The following is a 21297-nucleotide window of genomic DNA, read 5'->3' as shown; positions in this document are numbered from 1 at the left end:
TCTGTATATAAAATCACGTCATCTGCAAATAAGCAATTTTACTTCTTCCTTTCCAATTTTGATGGCTTTTATACCTTTTTGTTGCTTGATTGCTCTGGCTAGCACTTCTGTGCTATGTTGAATAGGAGTGATGAGAGTGGGCACCCATGACTTGTTCCTGATCTTAGAAGAAAAGCTTTCAATATCTCACCACTGAGTCTGATGTTAGCTGTGGCCTAGTCATTTATGGCTGTATTAAGTTGAGATATGTTTCCTTGATACCTAATTTGCTATGAGTTTTTATCACGAACAGATGTAGAATTTTGTCAAATCCTTTTTCTGTGTCTCTTGAGATGATGTGATTTTTCCTCTTTCAATTCAGTGTGATATCTCACATTTATTGATTTGCATATGTTAAACCATCTATGCGTCCTAAGGATATATTCCACTTGACCATGGTGAATGATCCTTTTAATGTACTTCTGAATTTAGTTTGCTTGTATTTTATTGAGGAATTTTGTGTTTGTATTCATCAGGGATATTGTCCTGGAGTTTCCTTTTCTTTTAGTGTCTTTTTCTGGCTTTGGTATCAGGGTAATGCTAGTGTTATAAAATTGGATTAGGGGTGTCCCTTCCTCTTTGGTTTTTTGGAAGAATTTGAGAAGAATTGGTGTTTATTCTTCTTTAAATGTTTAGTAAAATTAACACCTGAAAGTATCTGTCCTGGGCTTTTCTTTGGTGGAAGAGCTTTGATTACTGATTCATTTTCCTTACCAATAATTGGTCTGTTCAGATCTTTAATTTCTTTCTGATTCAGAATTTGCAGGTTGTATGTTACTAAGAGTTTTCCTTAGTAAAAAAAAAACCAAAACAACCATTTCTTTAGGTTGTCCAGTTTGTTTGTGTATAGTTGTTCATAGTGGCTTTCTATGCTCCTTAGCATTTCTGTGCTATCAGTTGTAATGTCTCCTCTTTCATTTATATTTTATTGATTTGGGTCCTTTCTCTTTTTTCCTTGGCTAGTTTAGCTTGTTTTTTTTAGGTTGGATTTTTTTTTCTTTGAGTATAGTTGACCAAATTTTTTGTTTTAGTATCAAAGTATTACATAAAATATAAATACATAGGCATACATAAATTATTATATAATATTTATACATATATGTTATATATGTATAAAACATATACAATATTTTATATGTTTATATATACATATATTATATATTAACAAAATATTTATATAAACATGCATAAAATACAAAATATATGTAAAAATTATGTAATATGTTTATATATTTCTATATAATATATAAACACCTATATAAATATATATACATATATGAACATATAAAATGATACAAAAATATAACATTAAAAAACTTTGAAATATTAACATTTAAAAATATTTTAATATTAAAAATCAAGACTGTAATCAACTAAAATGCAGAAATGCATGTGAGTTTTTTTTCTCTATCACATAAGTCTATTTAACTTAAAGATATAATAAGACATACTCAGAGGGGAGTTTGTGATACAGCAGTGCAGACCCCAACAGTCCCACCCCTGGCCCTTGAAGGTCACATTTAACGTGTTCTCTTTCCTCTGCTTTAGGTGAAAAAGTTTAAGATGTGCAGTGACATGGACAATTCAACAACAGTAGCCAAAAGGGGAAAATGAGGGGAAGGAGCGGGAGGTGAACAGACTGGGGGGATGAATGTTTGTCTTAAGTGGCTGAGAAGGAAAGGTTGGTTAAAGCTCTTAGAACTTACTTCTCAGGGATGAGCAGAACAAACTGTGAGCAGACCAGGATGCAAGAAGGGGGCACCGAAAAAAATCTGAGGGGTTTGGAGCACGTGGAAATCAGATGGTACAAGAGGACTTAAGTCATTTGCCTCAATAGCAGAGCACCTACACAGTATGTCTACCTTTTTGGTTCTGTACTTTATAGAACTATACTTCTATACTTTAAAGCTGTTGATGAGCAGAGAGGGATAAAATAGGGAACATTCTGGAAGCAAAGAAGCAGAGGCATCTGACATGAAGAAAAGTATGAATGTGGGAAAGAAAGAAGTTAGGAGTCAGGACGTAGAATGGAAAAGTCAAACATAATAATAAATCATTACATGCACTAATTGACTCAGAAGAAGTCTATGAAATGGGTGTAACAACATCAACTTCATTTTATAAATGAGAAAACAGGAGGAAAGGGAAAAATTTAATGCTTTTACTTTATTTAATCATATCCTGGATTCTATACCAGTGGATCTCAACCTTAGAACTTTTTAACTCAACCTGAAGAACTTCTTAAAATACTGATGCCCAAGCCACACTCCCAGATTCAAAGGTAACCGATCTTGGGTGGGATCCAGACACCAGTATCCTAAAAGAAGTTTTCCCAAATGGGTTACATGTGATGCTAAGGTTGAGAAACACTGATATAGCGGGGGCCTAGAAGTCCAAGGGGTCATATGATAAGCTTTTGGCATTATATAAATCTACAACTTAACCCAGTTAGTGGGTACTATGCCTTACTAACATTATCTTACTTCCTTCTCAGATCAATTACAAGGTGTCCTATTACTGTTCCTATTTTTTATCCATATAATAAAGGCATCAATACTTACAAAGATTACACAAGTTAATGTTAAATCATTACTCCAAAAAAACCACATAGCTGTTTACTAAGTAACCACTACAGCCACTGCCTCATCTGGACATGACAGGAAGTATTCACAAAAGATGACAGCTCTCACTGAAAGAAGGGATGTGTACCCTCTAACAGATTTCAAACACTCTATTGAAGATCAACAATACCCCTGCCCCTCTGCCAGTTGTATTAGCATTGAGTATTCAACATGTTGAAACCATCATTACAGATAGTTACACATTCCATCTTTTAACAAGATAACTCTACCCCTTTATTATCCTCATTACAAGTTTAGAACATTTCAAGGCTGCTGCTTTTCTGCTCAGTACTAAGACAATTCTACTTCTTAGTCTAGAAACACAAAGACCTTCCCAGCAGTCCGTGAAAGAAGTCTACAAAAGAAGAAAATGTTCCCTCTTCCTTAGAGCCACAGATAAGAGGTCTTCATCATTAAGGCAAAACAAAAACAAACAAAAACAACACAAAAAACATATTCTAGCAGATATTTCTAAAAAAGTCTCTTGTAAGATTTTTGGACATAAGAGGTTGGTAATAAGCCCTGTGAAAATAAATCCTACCCTCTAGCGTATCTGCGATGCTGAGTGGATCTCTTACTGAATAACACGTTGGCCTGGTGATAGTATTTACATTTATATCACTTTCCCCTAAGACATAAATATCTGCATAGATTACCTTTACAAGTTCAGAAGGCATCTGAGGCACGACTCCCCTCACCTCTTTTCCCACATGAAAAAGTTAAAAAACAAAAGCAAAACAACTCTACTAGAGTTCTACCTATTTTTGTGGGTATATACATAAATATATATTTATATTTATGCAGTTATTCATTTAGATATGTGTATTTATATATCAAGTATTATATATTATTGTATAAATATAAAATATATATAAAATCAAATATATTAAAAAATTACAATGTTTTATTTTCCTATACACAAAATAGGCAATGTAGGGCTCTTCCCCTTAATAAAGGTTTTTAGGATATATATATATCCAGAGGATATATATATAATGAAAATTATCTCTCTCTCTTTCCCTAGCATCTCTTAAAATAATTTAACCAAAACAAACAGACCAGATAAAACAAGAAGTTAACAGGTTTGCAGGATATTTAAAGTACATCTTTAAATGGAAATGATGGCTCCATTAATAAAATTAGTTGGGCTAAAAATTATGTTAAAGATTTCCATTTTGATGAAATGCAAATAAGAAAATGGATGGAATTAGGAGAAGATAAGCCAATGGTTTTGCTGTGAACCTTTTTTCCCCAACTGGGAAGCAGGATTTAAAGACTGAGTGAGTAGTAGGAGACCATGAATTATCACTGAAAAGATCACAGCTGAATTCCTGACCTCTTTTCCAGGCTTGTGGCTTGAGTAGGGTTTTCTTGCCAATACACATGAGTCTTTTCTAATATGGTGCCTAAGCAGTGATGAATCAGCTCCTAGAGCAGTACAGTGAGTTTGAGCTACAGTGGGACAGAAATGGAGACTGGGGGGGATACAGGTAAACATTGATGTTGCTGTGGTAGGCATTCTTGTGAGATTTGGTTGGAGGAATACGATGTCTTGGGATATGTCTCTGGATGAGATTGAAGGGGCAGAGGGTGAGCAAATAGCACAGGCCTCTTGAACACAGCATGGGTATTTCCTACCAATGGCAACCATCTGTCATTTCATTTCTTTTAAAATAATGAAGGCATATCTATACTTTCAGGATATACCAGTTCTGAAATGCCCTTATCCTTTGTTTTCTGCTTGGCTACCCCTATTCAACCTAGAGGAACCAGATCAAATGCTTCCTCTTCTGGAAAGCCTTTCCTGAACCCTCATTTAGGATCCCTAAATAATTCCAGAGCACTTTGTACATCTAAGGGTAGCAATGACTAGCAAGACAGAGACATTTCCTGACATAGCAGGCACTTTATAATCATGTATTGAATGAATGAATGAATGAATGAATGAATGAATAAAGGAACATGGTAATACTGTAATGAGTGGCTAAGATTGATCCTCACATTTTTAAAAACTTGATGTCAAAGAGTAGAGATAGAGTACTCTTTTGAAATTCACGATCCTTCTGATTCCTCTTTGGGAGAATACTAACCTTTATTTTGAAGCAAAATAATTTTTATTTTTAAATGTAGGGTACAAGATTAGGAGGAACTAAAACAAAAAATTAGAGTAGGCAGTGCCAAGCTCCCATCAACAGAAACATAAAAAACAAGCAGAAACTGTCAGAGCTAACTTTGTCAGAATTTTGGAATGCAATCAAAGGTTTTTTAACCAAGGAAACACTAAATCAAGAAAAACGCAACTTAAAAAATGCTCCTGGTGTTCAAGGGAATCTCTGTCAAAATATTAGCTAAACACAAGCTAACATAACAGGAACTGCAGGGATGACACATGACAAGGAATACAGTGTTTGTAAAAGTAGTTTGTAAAAGTTACTTAAAAAGGGACAAGTATAGCCTTCAACAATCGTAAAACAGCAAGCCCTATGGAAAGAGAGAATACTGCCTTACGATATTCAAATGTCAAGTGTTTGACAATGAAACCACAAGGCATGCAAAGAAACAGGAAAGTAGGGTCAATTCAGAAGAACACAATCAATTGACGGAAATCATCCCTGAAGGAAGCCCAAACAGTGGATATACTAGACAGAGACTTTAAAACAACTATCTTTTTTTTTTTTTTAACTTTGTTTATATATTTTGAGAGAGAGAGAGAGAGAGCAAGCGAGCACACGGGAGGGGCAGGGAGAATGGGAGAGAGAATCCCAAGCAGGCTCCATGCTGTCAGTGCAGAGCCCAAGGTGGGGCTCCATCCCATGACCCTGGGGTCATTACCTGAGCTGAAATCAAGAGTCAGATGCTCAATTGACTGAGCCACCCAGGCGCTCTGAAAACAACTATCTTAAATATGCTCAAAGAGTTAAAAGAAATCATGGGAGGAAACCATATGTTAGGCCACAAAACATTCTGAATAAATTTTAAAAGATTAAAAGCTTACAAGTTATCTTCTCTGACTACAACAAAATGAAGGTAGAAATCAACAACAGAAGTAAAACTGGAAAATTCATAAATATGTGGAAATTAAATACCACATTCTTAAACAACAATTGTGTCAAAAACGATCACAAGAAGTAGAAAATACTCCAAGATAAATAAATAAAAACAAACAAACAAACCCAAGATATTAGAACTTAGGGAATGCATTGTAGATAATGCTCAGAGGGTGTTTTATAGCTGTAAATGTCTACATTAGAGAAGAAGAAATATCCCACATCAGTAACCTAACTTCATATTCTTATGAATTAGAAAAAGAAAAGCAAAATAAACCCAAATCTGGCAGAATGAAATAATAAAGATGAGAGCAAAGACAAATGAAATAGAGAATAGACATAATGGCATCAAAAGCCATTTCTTTGAAAAGATTAACAAGATTGGCAAATGTTTAGCCATACATAAAAAAGAGAAAAGATGCAAATAACTGAGCTCTAGAAGAACACAAATTACGCACCTTGACTTCAGAAAAAATAAAATATCTCAACAGACCTGTAACAAGTAAATGGTAACCTACAAGTAAGAATCCGAAATGCAAACTTTCTAACAAACGAAAGCCCAGAATCTGATGTCTTCAGCAGTAAATTCTACTGAATGTTTAAAGAAGAAGTAACACCAATCTTTCTCAAACTCTTCTGAAAAGACAGAAGAGGGAACACTAACTCATTCTATGAGCCCAGCTTTACCCCAATAGTAAAACAGCTAAAGACGTCAAAAGAAAATTATAGGACAATTTTCATTATGAATATAGATGCAAGAATCTTCAACAATATACTAGCAATTGGAATCCAACAGCATATTGAAAGATTATACACGATAAGCAAGTGGGATTTATCCCAGGAGTGTGAGAATGGTTCACCATAAGACAACCAGCCAACATAACACATCACATTAATAGAACTAGGAAAAGACAAATGCACAAGATTATCTCATTTGACCCAGAAGAGGCATTTGACAAAATCCAAAGCCCTTCAAGAGAAAAACATTAAAAAACTAGGAGTTGAAGTACACTTCTTCAACAAGCTAAACGACATTTACAAAACTCACAGCTAACACAATTCTCAATGGTAAAAGATGAAAGTATTTCCCACTAAGATCAGAAAAAAGACAAAGATGCCTGCTCTTACCATTGCTATTCAATAATGTCCTAGAATTTCTAGCCAGAGCAGTTAGGAAAGAAAAGGAAAGAAGGCATCCAAACTGCAAAGGCAGGAGTAAAGCTATCCTTATTTGCAGATGACATGGTCTTAGAGGGAGGAAATCCCATAGAACCCACAAGGAAGCTGTAAAGCTGATAAATGAATTCAGTAAAATCGCAGTATACAAATCAACACAGAATAATTGGTTGTGTTTCTATACACCGGTAATTAACAATCCAAAAAGGAAGTTAATAATTCAATTTCCATAGTGTTCAAAAGAATAAAATACTTAGGAATAAGTATAACCAAGGTGAAAACTTTGTACTCTCAAAAGTACAAAACATTGCTGAAAGAAATTAAAGAAAAAACAAATGGGGTTTAGGTAACAAAAACTTACGGAAATAAATAGTGGTGGTGGCTGTACAACATCGCGGATGTACTTAATGCCACTGAATTGTACACTTAAAAATGGTTAAAGTGGGAAATTTGATGTTATACATATTTTACCCCAATAAAAATTTAAAAACAAAACAAAATGAAGGGCGCCTGGGTGGCTCAGTCTGTTAAGGACCTAACTCTTGATTTTAGCTGAGGTCACGATCTCAAGGTTTGTGACTTCAAGCCCTGTGTTGGGCTCTGTGCAGACCACGCAGAGCCTGCTTGGGATTCTCTCTCCCCCTCTCTCTGCCCCTCCCCAGATCGCACTCCCTCTTTCTCTCTCTCAAAATAAATAAACGTTAAAATAAAACAAAAAGACCAAGAGGATGTACACTTCTCTGATTAGAGATGGAAAGGCCTGTTTTTGTTATAGGCAAAGCCACTTCTTGGCAAATGATTTTGAGGTTGATGTGAAGCCTGGAAGAAAGAGGAAACAGTTTCCTTCTTGTGCATGGTTTTAGAAAATGCTAAGCTCTGTACTGTGGGTAAGTGGCTTATAGCCTTTCCCATCAGGACAGAGGCTTCCAGGGGCTAGGTGTGGGGAAGAACTAGGATAAGAGGTGGCTCCGGGAAGAATGTCTGGTGGGGTAGCATGACCTTGTAACTCTAAGAACAGCAGTGCCTAATTTTCACTGTCCAGTTATAAAGTTTTCTTTCCTTCCAGTATCCCGATGCTCTTATTTATTGAATCTATACTGTATTAATACTCTTTTAAGGCATTACCATGAAGACACTGGTGGGTAAGACCGGGTCTTCTCCCACAAGAAGAATTCATTTTAGTGGGATAGAAAAAGAAACACAAACACATAAATACTTATAAATTATGTTAATGTCATGAAGTAATTAGAAATAGGGGCTGAGAAAGAGAGCAGTTGTGAAGGACCTTATCTTCAGAAACCCCCTATGTGAAGAGCTGAGAGTAGAACATTGAAGGAAAAGGGAAGAGCAAGGGTCCTAAAGAAGGACAAAACCAGTAGTTATTGAGGGTCAGATACCTATAGGATCTTTGTGGTTAGGGGGTTTTGAGCGAAAACAAGAATGACATAGTACAAGGATGGATGGAAAGGTAGACATACCGGGTAGAACGTGTGAGGCACGGTCAAAGGTTATTCACAAACTGCTGCCATCACTGAAACTTTAGAATACTTGTAATAGATATGTTCTCTTGGTCTTGGCTACATTTGGCGGCCTGTTCACAGAGAAGCCTGTATAGGGAAGCTCTACAGGTGCATAGGCAGAAGCAAGTCTGGAGAAGCTAGTTGGTTATGATGTGAAGAACAGATCATTAGGAGGAAGGTGTGGCGAAGCCACAAGTAAGATGAATCTGTGACAGAGCTGAACATTCCTTGGAGGGCTGCAGAAAATATTTACAGGTGGGCATTTGGCAAGAGGCCCATTCTGTGAACAGAAAAGATGTGGACTTTGGTAGATTGGCTGTTACAGGATATAGTGGCCCTGGAGGACTGGAGACATTAAGGACATTGAGAATATTTATTTGTTTGCAGAGCTACCTTCGAGGACAGGGATGTCATTGAATGCAGGGATTCTGTCTCATTCATATAATCTTCAGTGCAATGGGCCTGGTAGATAATATATACTCAACAAAAGCAGCCTAAATGAATGGATGGATGAAAGGATGGATGACCATTAGCTGAGTGGTGGGTAGGCAGGGGGAAGAATGGATGGGTATATGGATAGATGGATGACCATTAGATGCAAAGGGAATGTTTACTACTTCACCATCATTATAATACACAGAACCACATGTGAGTCTCAAATTCTCCTGAGTCCCTGCAAGTGACTGCATTGAAATCTGAGCTCCAACTAACAGAGAATAATATAGTCACAAAACAATTTTAACACAGCCTGAAATCCAGCCATAGCATCCATAAGAATTCAATTTTTTCTGTGAATAGACACTCTTCACTTCTGCTTGGCCGGATATAATGAAATTTTGCTTGTGGCAAAGAACAGGCACCACCTCTAAGGTTGGAGGGGGGCCCCAAACAGCCACGTGTGTACTTTAGAACCAGCTCCTTGCCTGTAATTTTAGGAGGAGTCACCTCATTGAGGCTTGGCCAATTGGAAATTGTAAAATTTGAAATGAGAGTTTGAAGAGGTCAGTAACCGAATACAGTTAATGACAGAGCTAGAGAATCTGCAGTGAAACATTGCTGCTTGGCTTGGGTCCCCACAGCTGCCCCTGCCTGCCATTTCAGAAGGCCCAGGGCTCAGTGACTCTGTGCATTCACAAAGCAGAAACGGGGCGTGTTGAGGGGACCTCCCACCAGAAGCTCTCCCACAAACCATGGCCATCAGGAAGAGTCCCATGACTCTGAGTCTGGTGGGGACCTGCTTACCTGAGAGGATTCACATTTCCTCATCTCCTTCTCCTTCTTTGCCAGGCGCTTCTTTTTCTTGTGAAGAGGTTTGGACTCCAAAATCATTTCTTCAAGTTCAAAGGTGGGGTCGCAATTCAGCCTGCCTTTCTGCAAGAAAGACAAGTTGGCTCACTCCTTTGATTCCGTATCATTCTACAACTACACCAGGACAAATGGCAAAAATAACACCTGGTTTTGATGGAGCCGTCCAAGAATAAGGAGCTGTGATTCCTCCTTGGTTTCAGATAATTTATTGCCAGCATTGTTTTTTATACTCTTTTTTGATTTTCTATTTTGTATATTTTCTAAACTCCCCATGAGCCCTCAGTGAGTGAGAAAGGAGATCAAATAATAGTTATCTTCCTAAAGTTTGAGCTTGTAAATTAGGTTTCTCAAAGTGTGTTCTAATGATCACATAGATCAGAATCACCTGAGTTGTTTGCCCAACTTCTCATTTCCCCAGCCAGACCTCCAGAGTCAGCGTTTCTGAACATGAGGCTGAGGAAAGTACATTTTTAACAACCTCCCCAGGTGATTCAGATTGACAATAAAGTCAGAGAATCATATGTAGAACCCCTCCTGAGGCAGCATCAATGGCTAATTGCTGTGGTGTGGCGTGTAGGAGGAAGAATGGAAGCAACAGGAGATGGGTCTAGATCTCCATGGTGTCATACGTCCATCAGCCAAGGTACACCTGCCCCTACCAGATTCTGCAACGTGGCCAAGTGAGATCTAGACCTACTCTCTTGTTCCATGAGGTAGCAACTCCTTGCCCCAGAACTCCACCACACTGCCCACTTGTGTCGCCCCCCTTGCACCTTCACCCAACCCACCCATCCATGCCTCTATTTGCACATGAAAGATCACACCTTCACAAGCCCACAGCTTGCACCTCCCTTGGGCTGAACAGAAAACTGTGAACCGTCTCAACTGTCCCCTTTAGGAGTTCATTATCCTGCTGATCTACCTGATACTGAATGTGTAGAATTAGACTAGAAGAGGGAAGCTAGAGGCCTCATGTGGGCCCTGTGGCCGAAGCTTCTGGACTCCAGCTTTACCAGCAGTCTGCAGAAGGCCACAGATGTCCCTCGGCCAGGTAGTCATCCAGTGGGAATTATTTCCCTTTGGCTATCAGTGCTTACAAGTATGGCTCTGTGGCAGAGAACCACCTAAGGAAGAGGGGTGAATGGTAAAAATAAATCCAACATTTTCAATGCTGTGACTCACAGAACTCCATGGACACAAATTTCTATATCTTTGAAATCAGAGAAAACACTGTTTCCTCAACGAGAAAATTCCTGGGAATGACTATTTGGAGGACTAGAGCTTCCTTCCAGTGGAAGCATGCCACAAAAAATGGTTAGGAGCTGGGACTCCAGACACAGATAGACCTGGGTTAGAACCCCACTTGGCCACTTGCTAGCCACGTGAACTTTGGTGGCCCATTTACCATCTTCTCATCTGTAAGACAGGAGTGGGGCTGTCTTCGGACACCGGTGAGGTTATCTAATGAGACTCTGTGTGTAACTGAATGAGAGTTGTGATCGGTTGGTTAGGATTGACTCACATTAGGAATAAAACCTGGAATAAGCCTCTTCTGCAAAACTGCATCCCAGTTCATGTCATTCATATATGGGAAGTTCTGAACGTTGGACAAGTGAGAGAATCGTTGGTCTGGATTCAGCTCAAGTAGCTGCCAACGGAATACAAATATCAAGATCATCATGAAAGTCAAAGTGGGGCAAAAAAATCATACAAATTCCTTCTAAAAAAGGTTTCAGGTGTAGAACTGAAGGAAACAAGGCAGCGTCCCCCTTCCTCCACCCTATAAACAAATAGTATAGGTAATACATACATAAATAATGCGATAATGCATGAATAGAATAAGCTATAAGTTGGTTTTTGCAGTGTGGTGAGTGAAAATAGACTGGTCTACTGAGTCAATCATACCTTTGATTCCTGACTCCCCTACTTTATTTATTTATTTAAAAAAATTTTTTTACATTTATTTATTTTTGAGAAACAGAGACAAAGCATGAGCAGGGGAGGGGCAGAGAGAGAGGGAGACACAGAATCTGAAGCAGGCTCCAAGCTGTCAGCACAGAGCCCGACGTGGGGCTCGAACCCACAAACCGTGAGATCATGACCTGAGCCCAAGTCAGGAGCTCAACCGACTGAGCCACCCAGGTGCCCCTGACTCCCCTACTTTATTAACTGTGGTCAAGTTTGTCCTCTCAATCTTCATTTAGTATATATTGAAGGGGATAATTGTCTATTTCATAAGGTTGTAGCTAGGATTAAATGAGCCATGTACACAAAGTACCTAAGAGAAGGTCTGTTCTTATTAGGTGGTGAATGCTCATGCATTTCTATAAATGAAATTCATTTCCTACTAAAAGTTTTAGCTGTTCATATTGCTAATTCATCATCAAATAATTATTAATAATTAGTAGCAATTATTCTTGCTATTAATATTATAGCAACTGTTAATATTAATAATTAATAAAAATATACTGGGTGTGACAAAGATGCAACCAAGGTTACTGTTTACAGTTTGGGGTTTACTAACAAGGATTAAAGATTTTCCCCTCACATAACCACTTAGAGCCAGTATCACATCAGTCCTGTGGCCCAAATGGGAAATGTCAGTTCTCCTTGAGAACATTCCTGGAGACTATAGCTGTGGATCATCAGGGTGTAATTGTGCGGTGAGGAGGGCTCTCTTGGAACTGAGGAAAATCTGATTATGGAAAATGCCCCCACTATTCTTGACATTATCAATATCCCTATTCCAAAACAGGGAAGTTGACCCCAAAGACAAGAAGTACAAGTATGAATCTTCGGCCCTCAAAGCTCTTGTCCTTAACTGGTCAAAGCTCTTGTCCTTAACTGGCCATGACTTGTGTAATTTTCCCTCTTTGAAGAAAACCAAGTGCATCCTCTGGGGCTCCTCATTCTTTGTTCCATATAATCATTCAATACATACGACTTAGCTGCTGCTACAATTGCTACTAATCTTTTCCGTGAACATGGAAAATCTGACGGACACTACGGACCTCATTTATTCAAGTACCAGATTTTCCCACCTGTCAGACTCCGTGCTAGATGCCGAGGATAACATGATGAAGAAGCCTGACATACTGCCTCCTCATGTAGCTTAGAGGACAATAATCATTAACCCAAGAATCACACACATGCAATGCATAGTTTCAAATTAAAAACAATGATATGAAGGAAAGACATTGCTATGTGAGCTTATAACAGAGGAAAGCTGCTTGAGGAAGTGATATTTAAGCTGAAGTCTAAAGCTGTGCTTCTCAAACTGTATAGAAGGGCCAATTATTTCTGTTTGTTTTAATTTCCAATCCAGTGAGATCCATACATGGTCTTAGTGTGCACGGCTAATATGCAGAGTTACACCATGCACAACTTGTGACTTGTGTTACACCCTGTTCGAGATGAGTCCACTGACCATGTACTCAGAGGCATCAGCAGTATCAAACTGATACAACAATCTCTAAAGGCTTCTCTCAATTTCTGGACTTCCTGTGGACCAGTAGGAAGCAATGCATGAGCTTGAACCAGTCAATGAATCCCAGTGAGTAGCACTGATTTTTATAAAGGAGGGAGCTGGTAGTGCTGGGGATGGGAGCACTGTTCCAGGAAGAGGGACTAGCAAATGCAAAGGTCTGGTGGTGAGAAATTGACAGATGCTGGTGAGGAGGGGGAGGAAAAGGAGAAGAGAAAAAGAAGGCTGAAGCAGTTTATGTGTAGTCAAAAGGGGAATAAAAGTCCAAAATAAGGCTTCAGTGGCTTAAAGGCTTTAGAACCTTTATACCATACCAACGATTCTGATCTTTTTTCTGAGAACAATGAGAAGACAATTAATTTTGCTTTGAACAGATCGTTATGTGGCAGGGGGGAGAATAGACTGGAGTGTGCAAAAGTGTACAGGACAAACCAGTTATAAGGCAGGACGTGATGGCAGTAGGACTGGGGGGATAGCAGTAGAGATAAAGAGAAGTGACAGATTCAAGAGATAGTTACGAAATCAGATTACAGAATTTAGCGATGAATTGGAAACGGGGGAGATGAGATGGATCATTTCTCGTTTCTGGCTTCCATAACTGGATGGATGCAGAGGCCAGTCACCGAGAAAGGGAACATCACACAAAGTCCAGGAGACAGAGGTCAGGGACTTCATCTTGGATATAGTTGAGTTTGAGATGGCTGAGCAAGAGGACACCTGTGTTGCCTTCATGAAACCATGTGTTTGAAAGCTGTTCGGTGCAAAGCCCACTCTAGAAATGTACATTGTCATGACCGCCTCCAGTATTGCAGACTAACTTCTTCCCTCCAACCAGAAAGCATGCTTCTTTTTACCACTTCCTTTTGTCATGCTGTCCTCCTTCTTACCTTCTTAAGTAGTGACACCATTTCCTGTGACCAGGCAGAAGGGTAAGTCACAATAGCCGTCTCAAACATGTGTGCGATTTCCTTGCTGGACGCACCGGAGCGAATGTGGTATGGTCTCTTGGGGGAGAGAAGCAGTAAGAGTCTTCATTTTTATAGGGAAAGAAAAAATGTTGCTTTGCAAATGTTTCTGAGCTAAATTTTCAAGGACTAAAATCTCAGTATCATTTTCTAATCCTTTCCAGCTGATTGTTGTTTTCATATGCAAATGTGATCTGTCGCCAGCTCTCTTAAAAAAAAAAAGACACCAGAAATCTATAGTTTCTTGTGAAATCTCAGAATTTTTAAAAGTAGCTAAGTCCATTGGGCCAAACGAAACATTTCTGTACACTAAATCCACCTCTGAGATACCAATTTGGGACTGTTTTGTAAGGTAACTTATATAAGTATTTACATAAAACATGGGACAAGTGTTCAGTAAATGGAACTTAAAAAAAATGTCCCTTAGATGTTGATTATAAGGAGATCCAGCATTTTACTCTGCATCTCCTTGCACTTGTTTGAATCAATAATAAGTTCAAGATAGAATGTTACCCACAGAGCTTCATCCTCCGTCCATAATGCTATAAGTTGCTAGTTCCATGGAGAGGGGTAGGGAATTTTATGACAAGGCAAAGTACTTTCACTTCTGAGAGAACCAAGTTCTTCTATAGATTTAACTTGGGGGAAAAGAAATCAAAACAGTGGCTTTGTCATATTTTTCACAGCTTTCCACTAGAGGGCAGTCTTTACCTATATTAATTTCTCTATTTCATAAAATAGATTTGTGGGATTTTATCTTTTATGCGAACTGTGAGCTACCTAGGGCCAGAGATTATCCCATACTCATATGTGTGTGCATTGGACCTAACAGGTGCTCATTACATGTTTGTTGAATGGACAAAATTGCCATATTAGATTAACCAACAATGGGACAGTTAATATGGACATGTATATTTATCAAGTGCCTGGCCCTTTCAAGATACTTAATAAGTGATTGTGGGCCTATGAAACAAATTGGAAGAAATAGAAGTTTATTTTTTTCCTGTTATGAATCAGTATTTAAAGGTAATGTAATGGGGAGGGGGTGCCAAGGTGACTCAGTCAGTTGAGCATCCGACCCTTGATTTCGGCTTAGGTCATGATCCCAGGGTTGTAGGAGCCAGCCCCACATTGGGCTCCGCACAGAGCCATGGAGCCTGCTTAAGAAAGATTCTGTCTCTCTTTCCCCCTGTCTGCCCCTCCCCTTGCTCATGTGCTCTTTCTTTCTCTCAAAAAAAAAAAAAAAAAGTAACATAATTATAGATGGCTAACAGACACATGAAAAGATACTCCATATCGCTCATGATCAGGGAAACACAAATCAAAACTGCAATGAGATATACCTTCACACCAGTTAAAATGGCCAAAATTAACAACACAGGAAACAACAGGTGTTGGCAAGGATGCAGAGAAAGGGGAACCCTCTTACACTTTTGCTGGGAGTGGAAACTGGGGCAGCCACTCTGGAAAACAGTATGGAGGTTCCTCAAAAAGTTAAAAATAGAACTACCCTATGACTCAGCAATAGCACTATTAGGTATTTACCCAAAAGATACAAAAATACTAATTGGGAGGGATACATGCCCCCACATATTTATAGCAGCATTATCAACAATAGCCAAATTATGGAAACAGCCCAAATGTCCACAGACTGATGAATGGCTAAAGAAGTAGTACACACACACACACACACACACACACAGGAATATTACTCAGCCATCAAAAAGAATGAAATCATGCCATTTGCAAAGATTTGGATGGAGCTAGAGAGTATCATGCTAAGTGAAATAAGTCAGAGAAAGACAAATACCATATGATTTCATTCATGTGGAATTTAAGAAACAAAACAAAGGAAGATAGTGGGTAAAAAAAGAATGGCAACCCCAGCAACAAACTCTCAACTACAGAGAACAAATTGGTGGTTACTGGAGGACAGGTGGGTGGGGAGATGGGTTAAATACGTGATGGATATTAAGGAGTGCACTCGTGATGAGCACTGGGTGTTGTATACAAGTGGTGATTCACTAAATTCTATACCCGAAGCTAATATTATGCTGTATGTTAACTAACTGGAATTTAAATAAAAACTTGGCAGAAAAAAAAAGGTAATGTAATTCAGTGTTTGAGCTTTGAAGGCAAAAAGGAATTGAGTGCTAAATTAAGGCACTCGATTGGAGTTTCAATTCCTTCCTCTGTAAGATGAAGCTCCTTTATCTGTAAAATAAACCTCCACGTGAGATTGTTGGAAAAACTGAATCACATAACATGGGTAAAATTCTCCACAAAGCAGCTAACACATATCACACACAATGCAGGAGAGAGATTTTCATCACTCTTGAACATGGGGTAACAAGGGTGGATACCAATGTCAATAGTGAACAGCAAGGTGAGTCATGGATAGAGGTGATGAGAAGAAAGGCTTAACTCTGCACATGGTATATCAACGTCAAGTTACTTGGGGAACCACAGACTGCTAGGAGTTGACCTCTAAAAAGGAGACTGGCCAGACTTTATTTCTTTTATCCAAGGTCTAAACATACACAATCGTATGTATTTTCTTCCCACAAGACTGAATAAAGGACTATAGGTAATTCATTTGTTTTGGTAACAATATAGTGGAAATAACCCATGTAACTCAATCTCAGAAAAGAAATGCTAGGTACCTGGTCACCATACTCAATGCTTATTGGCTGTTTGCTAGCCAAGGGCAATGTGGGTCACTACGTGTGACTCATTCCATGTACACCATTAAGAGCTGGGACACGTTCGGCACACTTCAGCTTCCAGGATTCTATGCATGCGCACATACATCTTTTCTTTTTTCTAATTTTCTTCATTTCTGCTTCTAAACTTACTGTTTCTCAGACAGCTAGAAACATAACATGATTTGATAAATGAATACATTAACTGATGAACGCCACAGGCAACTAACTGGTTTAAGTGGGCTTTTTTTCCATTTACTTTAGAAGGCCATGTGACTGAAGCTAGTATTAAAAAACATCCTCATGGTCTGTCCACTTATTAAAAATAGTCAATCATCATCTTTACCTAAAAAATAACTTATCTTTCTAGTTCAAAAATTTAAAATACATGTTAATTCATCAGCTACCAGAATTGTATATTTATTCATTTTCCAAATATTTATTGAATGCTCATGATGTTCCAGCACCTCTGTTGGGCACTGGGGATTCAATGAAGAATAAGACACATTATTTCTACATTGGTGAAGCCTATAGTCTATTTACAAAACCTGTAAATATTTATATCGACTGAACACCCCTAAATCAATGGAACATATACTATAAAGTAATACAGTATGCAATGACAGGATATATGAAATAATTCTTTGGCAGCATATAAAAGCAAGAATATGAAGAATGCATAAGGTGGCAAAGGTAAAACATTAGATGGGAGAAAATGAGGTGTGATTATAGTCATATTTCAGGAGTACAAAAGCAATAGAGTTAGTTGCAGCTAAGGATGTACAATTAGTGTAAAACTGTGTGTGTACCCATCAGAACCTAACAAGGATAACACAAAGGCAGAAAAGGCAGACCAAGCAGGTTAATAGTTAAGAGACCCACCCATTCACCAAGACTGCAATGAAGTTCAGAAACCACGGAGATGTCAAGCATATCTTTGAGACATGTATCTTTCTGTAAGTGAGAATTTGTAAATGTAGACGAAATCATTGTTTAGCACCCTTCCTCTGTGGCTTAGTTGTGTTGATAGTTGCAATTAAATGTGATTAGCTGCATTTTGAAACATAATTACCTGTAGCCTACATGGCGATTCTTTCTGCGAATGTGGCAAGATTGATATGTAGTGGCTTATTCCCCCATTCATTCAATACACACCTGTTATGTATCTATCTAAAGTTAAATACTGGGAATAATACTAAACTGTATAAGGTACATGTTTCACCTTTCATGAATTTGTAATCTAATAATATAGAAGAGATAAAAACATAAAAAAATGATAGGCCTTGAAAAACTCACCAGAGCAATACTTGACAGAGTGGATTTAAATTCAATAATCTAACAGTAACTTTCCTTCAACTTTCCAAAACAAAAGGAAGAAAGAAAGAAAGAAAGAAAGAAAAGAAAAGAAAGAAAAAAGAAAAGAAAAGAAAAGAAAAGTGAATCTGACAGTGTTAATACAGCACATCATAGGGAAGTACCACAGAGGTAATATGATATGGGAGGGAGGGAAAAAATATTCTCTTGGCAAAATTCTCTTTAGGCATTTTCTTAGTTTAAGGAAAGTCTTCTTTAAAAGGAAACTACTCTCGGGGCGCCTGGGTGGCTCAGTCAGTTAAGTGGCCGATTTCGGCTCAGGTCATGATCTCGCGGTCCGTGAGTTCCAGCCCCGCGTCGGGCTCTCTGCTGACAGCTCAGAGCCTGGAGCCTGTTTCAGATTCTGTGTGTCTCCCTCTCTCTGACCCTCCCCCGTTCATGCTCTGTCTCTCTCTGTCTCAAAAATAAATAAACGTTAAAAAAATTAAAAAAAAAATTAAAAAATAAAAGGAAACTACTCTCATTTTCCACTGAACTCAGAACCCAGGGGCCTGATGACAGAGAGGAACCAACAAGACAGGGCATGAATTGTGTTGTGTTAATAATTCACACTTGCCTTAAGGAAGCATGTCTATGTTAGAGTCCTGTACTGTCACCACCAAATGATTTTCTTTAAACAAACAAATATATTTACACAAGCTATTTAGTGAGGTGCACTGATTTTCCCTCTCTGGCAGTTTATAATATCCATATTATTTCATTTTATCTGCGTTTAATACTAACTCACATGCTTGGCTCCATACGTGGGAGAGTGAATGTGCAGAAGTCCCAAGCATCACATGGCATAATGCTTTCACCCTGCAAACAAACTGCTTGAGTTTAGCAAAAAAAAAAAAAAAAAAAAAATCCATTCTTCTATTTTAAAAAGGAAACTTGACAGAAGAGGAACCAAAGAAAACTGTGATTCTCCCATACCCGGCCTCTGAGGAGCTCATATGCCGTCACTCCCAGGGACCACCAGTCAACAGCAAAGGCATAGCCCGTTTCTCTTCTGGAGTTGAACATCTCAGGTGCTGAAAACACAGAGAAGTCAGGTCAGTTTTATTCCCTGATCCATTAACGGATCCCTTTTCCCAACATGTTCCTCCTAAGGCACATTACAGGGTAAATAAAGGAATAAACACTGTTTGGGTGTTTATCATCCACTGCTAGATTGCTCACAGCAGGCAAAAATGTCTAATTTCCTAGTCTCAGTAGACTAATTCATCAACCCACATACGGGCAAGCACAGACCTTGATGGGCAAATTCTGCTCTCGTTTATATCATATACCTATTAAAAATTGGATCCCATAAGGCCTCAAATGTTCAGATGATGCTAAAATTCAAACGGCCAAGAAGATGGTATTTGTTGTCTTGATTTGGAAGGTTGGTACTAAAGGACCTTTATTTGTATTACTTCTGCAAACGCGCTTAGAATTTGGTGCACCATACGTCGGATTACCTCTGCATCTCAGAGTGGTTACAAGACACAAGGACGGCATTTACAGCCTGCTATTACAGGTGATGAGGGAGCGGGAGAGAGGGGGCCGACATTCTGGACGATGTAAGGTTTTTCATTAGGTGTGAAACTCACACTTAGTAACATGGTTGTTTGAAAGGACTCTTTCAACAACATAGCAAAGCTACAGTCAATTTTGGCCCCCACTGGTGACCCCCTAGTTATGCATTCTCCCATCCAAGTACTAACCAGGCCCGACCCTGGTTAGCTTCCGAGATCAGACGAGATCGGGCGCATTCAGGGTGGTATGGCCGTAGACTAGTTAGTTATGCATTCTCTAAGCGCTTTGACACACTGTGGACCTTCTCCATACTCTTCCAGGAACACACCTAACTCGTGAGGGATGAGGCACAAAGCAAGAGTGGCTTGCTCACCGCTACATTTCTAGTGTCATATTGAACCTGGCATGCAGAGTCACTCAACAAAACGTGTTGAAAAAATAATGATCAGTCAAGTAAACAAGCAATGGTGGCAATTATTAGCTCTGGAGCCATGCTTTCTGGGTTCAAAATCTGCCTTTACCACTTGTTCTGACCTTGAACGAGTCAGCTGCCTGAACTTGAGAAATCCTCATCAGCAAGGTCAGAATAATAAGCAGGAGATCTTTCTAGAGGTGAGAGATTAAATGAGATGCCAAAATCTCAGTTCAGTGCCTGGCACCTAGAAAGTGCTCCAAACATCAGTGCCCGTTCTGAAGAGGCAAACGTTCATAGGAATGGGGATTTTACTTGTCAAAAGCTATACACAGCTGACCCGAGCCTCTGGTAGTAAGGTGTTGCCTCTGGAAAAAGGAAATCGGTGTGACATGGGGCCTGCACCAGGGCTGACCTACCCAGGTACTCAAGTCCCAAGCCAAATCCTGTGGACAGAATGTTGACATCACGAGGCCCAGGACTGACCCTAATGGGAAGAGCCTGTGGTAGCAGAACTAGGCAGACCTCATTCCCTCGTAAATTCATCTCCCACGCGTGAATGCATCCTTCCTGCAAGTCCTAGGTCTCCATGCAGTTCAGGAGACAATGACCCTGACCCCACAGTCCGCCCCCCACCCCCGCCCCTGGATGGAATGGGCTTTATTTCCCCTTTCCCTTATCAGTACCTAATAGTTGTCATGTCAGATACTCCCCTGGGTGACAAGCCACAGGCATCTCAGAGAAATAGCAGAGAACTCTGAGGGATAAATAGGCCATTTTGCTAAGAGAATACCTAACATCTGGGTGTTTTCAACTTGGGAGTGTTATGAACAACGCTGCCATGAACATTCCTATACGTGTAAGACTCCTTAAAGTCCACACATCTGTAGGGTACATTCCTGCAGGGGGAGATGCTGGGGATAGGACGCGCATCTTCACATATTTAACCCAGTGGTAGTACCAATTAATGCCGTGACCAGCAGTGTATGAGAGGGTTTTTGTTTTGTTTTGGTTTGGTTTGGTTTTTTTTTGCTCAGCGTCCTTACCCACACTTGGTGTTAGCTGACTTTTTGAATTCTGCTAGTCTACTAAGTGTGTACTGATCTTTCATTGTGGTTTAAATTGGCAACCTCCTGACTACTAACAAGC

General features: G+C 39.2%; 1 protein-coding gene across 1 annotated transcript in view; it reads right to left on the bottom strand.

Annotated features, from left to right (window-relative positions):
* The window catches only part of STK32A (serine/threonine kinase 32A), a 133152-nt gene that overhangs the window by 7100 nt on the left and 104755 nt on the right, over positions 1 to 21297 (bottom strand). The window contains exons 8-11 of the mRNA XM_049649439.1: positions 19152 to 19249; positions 14083 to 14199; positions 11234 to 11359; positions 9646 to 9774 (exon numbers count right to left, since the gene is read on the bottom strand). Coding sequence (XP_049505396.1) covers positions 9646 to 9774; positions 11234 to 11359; positions 14083 to 14199; positions 19152 to 19249 — 470 coding nt within the window. The remainder of the gene's footprint in view (positions 1 to 9645; positions 9775 to 11233; positions 11360 to 14082; positions 14200 to 19151; positions 19250 to 21297) is intronic.

Source organism: Panthera uncia (assembly GCF_023721935.1).
Source record: "Panthera uncia isolate 11264 chromosome A1 unlocalized genomic scaffold, Puncia_PCG_1.0 HiC_scaffold_17, whole genome shotgun sequence".
NCBI classification, from domain to species: Eukaryota; Metazoa; Chordata; class Mammalia; order Carnivora; family Felidae; genus Panthera; species Panthera uncia.
This window is presented reverse-complemented; position numbering and strand designations above follow the sequence as displayed.